This window comes from Mandrillus leucophaeus, unplaced genomic scaffold (genome assembly GCF_000951045.1).
Source record: "Mandrillus leucophaeus isolate KB7577 unplaced genomic scaffold, Mleu.le_1.0 Scaffold442, whole genome shotgun sequence".
Lineage (NCBI taxonomy): Eukaryota > Metazoa > Chordata > Mammalia > Primates > Cercopithecidae > Mandrillus > Mandrillus leucophaeus.
In genome coordinates this window covers 1,233,576-1,239,575 of record NW_012104721.1, presented here as the reverse complement: position 1 = coordinate 1,239,575, position 6,000 = coordinate 1,233,576, and the positions used below count along the sequence as shown (strand labels likewise).

Below are 6,000 nucleotides of genomic sequence, written 5' to 3'. Positions count from 1 at the left end.
CTCAGCCTCCTGAGTAGCTGGGACTACAGGCGCCTGCCACCGCACCCGGCTAATTTTTTTTTGTTTTGTATTTTTAGTAGAGACGGGGTTTCACCGTGGTCTCGATCTCCTGACCTTGTGATCCGCCCACCTCGGCCTCCCAAAGTGCTGGGATTACAGGCGTGAGCCACTGCGCCCGGCCACTTATATTAAATTTAAATGGACCAGATACACCAATTAAAAGGCAGAGATTATCAGACCAGATTATTTTTTTAAAAAGACCCAACTATAAAACGTCTAAAAGAGACACACTTTAAAGACACAGATAAAGTATAAAAGAATGGGTAAAGATATACCATTCAAACAATAAACATAAGAAAACTGGCTTGACTATATTAGTGTTGGACAGAGTAAACTTCAAGTCAAAAAGTATTAGCAGAGATAAAGAGGAACACCTCATATTGATAAAAGGGGCAATTCATTGAGAAGACATAGCAATCTAGTGAGTTTGTACCTGAAAGCAGAGATTTGTTATATAGGGAGCTAAAACTGATAGAACTAGAGGGGAAAATAGACAAATCCACAAGCATAGTTGGAGATTTTAACACCCCTCTCTAATGATAGAACAATTATATGAAATGTCAATAAAGACACAGCGATCTGAACAATACTATCAACCACAATGAGTTCACTAATATTTATCAGACTGCACTCAGTACTTACAGAGCACAATTCTTTTCCAGTGGACATGGAACATTCATCAAGATAGACCATATACTGTGCCACAAAACAAGCATCAGTGTATCTCAAGAAATTGAAATCCGTTAATATAATGCACCATGTTAATAGATCTAACAAAAAAACATAAGATTAGCTTCATCAATGCTTAAAAAACCTTTAACAAAATTTAACACCCATTTACAACATAAAATAATCAAGAAAATAGAAATTGAGGAGTACTTTTTGAAATGATGTGTATGTGTAAAAGTTTTTAAAAAGCAGATATCTATAGTATCCTACCCATTATGTGAAAAAAGAAGGGGAGATGAGAAAATATGTCTACTCATTTGTGCAAAAGAAATACAGAAAGGATTAACTAGAAACAAACAAGAATGGTTACCTTCAGGGATGGTCAGAAAAGGGGTGGAAAGAAGGGAGGAATGGGAATGAGGGAGGAAGAATGAGAAGGAAGCAGTGCTTCTTTGAATAGATATTTTTTTTAAATTAGCTCTGAGTCTTGGTAATGTTTCACATACCACTCAAAATAAACCATCTTTTTTTCTGTAGTGGAACCCCAAATTGAATATAAATAGTAACAAATGAACTTAACTATACTACAAATGAAAAATGTCACCATGCTGAAGGGAATGGGGAAGGAAAAACTAACCTATGTAACTTTGAGAAACAGCATCTTGACTGGATATTATAAGGCTAAAGACAAAAATAACTGTATTGTGCTCCAATTAGTATAGGGGTAGCAATTCTGCAACTGTTATAAGTGTGTATATTAGGATTGAACAAATAGGTAAATATTTTATAGATAGATTTTTCACTGAGAAAGAAGTTAAAAATAAGGAAAGGACAGATGCTAGAATGTCTTTTATTGGAATTGGAAGTATCAGTATATTAAAACTCATGGTTTTCATCTGTGTACAGATAGATATAGAAATATTCATGTGTATATGCATGGATAAATATACATATATTTCCTATCTTTGTGTGCTGAGAGAGCTTACAAGCAATAATACTCCATAGTTATGAGCACACCTAGGGCTCAGATCTTGGTTTCTAAACACTATTCTTCACTTTAAAACAAAAACAAAAACAAAAACAGGGCTCCTTGGCAAAGCAGTTGATTTCAGAGCTAGGGCAAGACAAGGTGAAGCTAGAACATTTTTGTGATGCCAAAAAATAAGGAAGTGCTCAGAAAAAAAGGATGGAGGCATGTCAAAAAGCCATGGAAATCAACCTGAAGGAACTCCCAATGGTCAATACTGAAATAACTTGAACAGTAAAATAAATAATGATAGTATTGGATTATAACCCATAGAATAAACTACCCAGGAGTCCATACTGACATATATAAATAATTGAATAAATAAATGGTGTGAAAGGACACTATTCCTTGGAGAAGAATTATAATTAATAAATATAGAAGGAATAAGGGAAATACCAAATCACCATTAGGCAAACACCATTGTAATCACGGTTGCAGGCAAGACCCACCAATGGATGCTAAAATCAGTAGGTAAAAGTTGGAGTAGAAACAGGATATTTTCATAATCTCAAAATATTTCCCGCCAAGAGAGTTAACAATTACAAAGAGAAAAAGAGTAACGTGGCCGGGCGCGGTGGCTCAAGCCTGTAATCCCAGCACTTTGGGAGGCCGAGACGGGCGGATCACGAGGTCAGGAGATCGAGACCATCCTGGCTAATGCGGTGAAACCCCGTCTCTACCAAAAAAAATACAAAAAACTAGCCGGGCGAGGTGGCGGGCGCCTGTAGTCCCAGCTACTCGGGAGGCTGAGGCAGGAGAATGGCGCAAACCCATGAGGCGGAGCTTGCAGTGAGCTGAGATCCGGCCACTGCACTCCAACCTGGGCGACAGAGTGAGACTCCAACGTTACAGTGGAGAAACCTAGCAGACAACAGTTTAACCTTAACCTTAAGTGATCAAAGTAAACATCACCAGTAATAATATTGATTGACGTGTACCCCCTGATATAATACACCAGAAAGGACATAACATCACTGCTGTGGTTTTCTAGCCAAAAGATGCACAGCCTCAGCATAAGTCATGAGCAAATATCAGACCAACCCACATCAAGAGACATTCTGCAAAACAACAACCAGAACTCATCAAAAATGTTGATTTTAGAAAAGACCAAAAACAGACTAAGGGACTGCCAAAGACTGGAGAAGACTAAAGAGATACAACCACTAAACGCAATCTGGAGTTCTGGATTAAATGTTGGAACAGAGAAAAGGGGGCAAAAGGAGAAAAACTGGCAGAATATGAATAACATCTGTGGCTTAATGGTATTATACCAATATTAATTTACCAGTTATTAAATATTGAATGTGTTCCCCTAAAATCAGAAACAAAGCAAGGATGTATGCTATCTCTGCCTCTATACCGTATAGCAATGAACTTCCTAGAGAGTGCAATAAGGTAAGAACAATAAAAATAATTAAAGGGAAGAATAAAAATGTTCTTGATAAACATACTGATGGAGCCAAAAATCCTAAGGAACCTACTAAAAAAGTAATAAGTGAACTCAGTGAGGACAAAGGACAAAATAAATAAAATCTATTGTACTTCTTTACATGCTAGCAGGAAACAACTGGAAAGTTTTTACTTCTGCTCTTCACAAGACACCGTTAAGAAAATGAAAAGGCAAGCCACAGACTGGGAGAAAATATTTGTAATAACTCCTCTGATCAAGGATTTACATCCTAAACATATAAAGAACTCTCACAATCAAATAAAAAGGAAACAACCTAATGAAAAAAAGTGGACAAAAAAAATCAAGCCATCACTTCACAAAAGAAGACATATGAACAGACAATAAACATGTGAAGATACTCAACGTCATTAGCTTGTCATTAGCTATCAGGGAAATGCAAATGAAAACTATGATATAATATCTCTCTCCCACTGTAATGACACATCTTAAAAGACTGACAATATCAAGTGTTGGCAAGGATGTGGAGCCACTGGAAATTGGAAACATTGCTGGTAGTACTGTAAAATGGCACAGCTACTTTGAAAATCAGTTTGGAATTTCTTAGAACGTTAAACACGTGATTGCCATATGACCCACCAATTCCATTTCTAGGTAGAATAGGCAAAACTAATCCGAGGATGAAAAAAAAAACTGAATTGATGGTTGCCCAAAGTGAAGATGAGGAACAGAGGCGAAGAGGCAGCAGAGGGGCCCAAGGGGCCAATGGCAGTATTCTATAGCTTGATTGCCATGGCTTGATTGTCATGGTGGTTATCTGGGTATATACATTTTTTAAAACTATTAAACTAGTGTGTAAATTATACCTTAATGAAGCTTCTCTTTAAAGTAAAAACTCATCAGAGTTCATGTCTATTAAGCATTTACCTGCTTCAGTGCTTTCCATTTATTGTGTCATCTCACTGAATTAGCAAAACTACTTTTTTTAGGTAGGACTTTATTATCCCCATTTTTCAACTAAGAAAACAGATTTGAGCCCAGGACACCCGGCTACAGAGCCTGTGCTCTTGACCACTGTGCCACAGGGCTTGACTCTCAGGTATCTGTCTGCTGACATTGATAAAGTTCATCCCGAGGACACGTTAACCCAGCCCTCTTATGTGGAGCAACTAAAACAAGGGAGTGTGGACCTGGAAATGAGAGTGGAAGCCAAAGGAAGAGGCTGCCAGGGTGGAAGAGCATTTCTCCAGCCTGGACCCGACCTACCACAACCACTGGGTGCCTGGTCCTTGCCTCCCCTTGGGCAGACGGAGTCAGAATCGCTGGGTGGGCCTGAGAATCTGCATTTTAACAAGAAACTGCACCTTGCCCCTTGAGAACAGTAGAGACATGTCTAGAGGAAGGTCCATGGATCAGCCCAACCTAGGCTTGAATCTTTACCCTTCCAAGGCCCTTGTTTACCTCTTTCTGCCTCAACTTGCTCATTTGCAAAAGGGGCATCAGAATAGCACCAACCGCCTGGGGTGGCTGGGAAACAAGTGATTTGAGTGAGAGGCAGGCACAGTGCCTGTCGCAGAGGAGGCGCTCAGTAAATGCTGGATTAAACTAGCAATGGTATGAGGGATGGGGCTCCACCCAGTGGCTTTCTCTCTCTCCCTCACTCCAGGCCCTGGCCTGGCCTTTATTGCGTACCCCAAGGCGGTCACCATGATGCCTCTCTCCCCGCTGTGGGCCACCTTGTTCTTCATGATGCTCATCTTCCTAGGCCTGGACAGCCAGGTAAGGGGCCATGGGGAGGGGGAGCCCAGGAGGGAGGGGAACCCGGGCCAGGAGGCCAGACGCCACCCTTAAGAGTGGCTCCCCAGGCCCAACCACTCCCACCTGGCCCTGGCATCAGGGCCCCGCCCACCATCCCCCATTCCACCCTCCTCTTCCCTCCCAGCAACGCTTGCACCCCCCATCCACCAGGTGGGCTCCACACTTACCCACAAATGTCTGTTCCAGCCCCTCTAAGCCTCCCCAAATACTGTTTTCCTTACTGGAATTCCCAACTCTCAATTCATGTTTAGAAAAATTTGCTAAATACTTCCCTTCTGCTCAACCACTCCTGCCAACAGCACTGCCAGGCACAGCAGAAGAGAGTCTCAGAGAGTGAGTCCCACAGCATGCATGTCCCTGTCCCAACCCAGTCACTGAGGACACGGTCACATACAAAAGCACCTCCTCTTCCTTCCTCCGTCTCTGTCCTGGATGCCACCACCAGCTCTGCCCTGCCACCACCTGCCTGCCTCTGTGCTTGGCCCTCCCTAGAGGCCCCTTGCCGACCTGCCTCTGCTTGGCAGCCTCCTTCCCTGGCGAAGGGGATAGACCCGGAGCTAGTAACTCACTCATGCACTCGGTTTCCCTTTGTTGTCACACAGCGGCAGGCGCTCACTTCCCACACTGAGCACACTCCAGCCTCCCATCCCAGGTCCCCGGCCTCTTTCCCAGACTATTCCCCCATCAGTCCCTGAAACCCACCCTTTGCCTGCTACTCCGTGTAGCAGTTTTCCCTAGGAGCCCTGGAGAACTTCCCCCAGCCACAGCCTCCCTGCCTAGGAGACTAGGTCTTGGCCAGCCAGCACTGTGCCGTGCAGGCAGCTCTGCAGGCAAAGCAGTCAGACACCCTGGGCCCCCAGGTGAAGTGGGGAGACACACCCAGCCCAGCCTATGGGAGTGCTGCCCTCACACTTGACCTTGTGCCAGTTGAGTCACTTGGCACCCAAACCCCACAGCCAGTGTGTCTGTCAAGCCAGTCGAGTCCAATTTCTTCCCCTGAACAGTTTCCCAGAGGCTG

General features: G+C 43.0%; 1 protein-coding gene across 1 annotated transcript in view; it reads left to right on the top strand.

Moving 5' to 3' along the window:
- SLC6A11 (solute carrier family 6 (neurotransmitter transporter), member 11) overlaps nucleotides 1-6,000 on the top strand; it is a gene marked incomplete at its 5' end in the record, with an annotated part of 123,462 nt that overhangs the window by 105,668 nt on the left and 11,794 nt on the right. Inside the window, one exon of the mRNA XM_011994147.1 lies at nucleotides 4,831-4,943. Coding sequence (XP_011849537.1) covers nucleotides 4,831-4,943 — 113 coding nt within the window. The remainder of the gene's footprint in view (nucleotides 1-4,830; nucleotides 4,944-6,000) is intronic.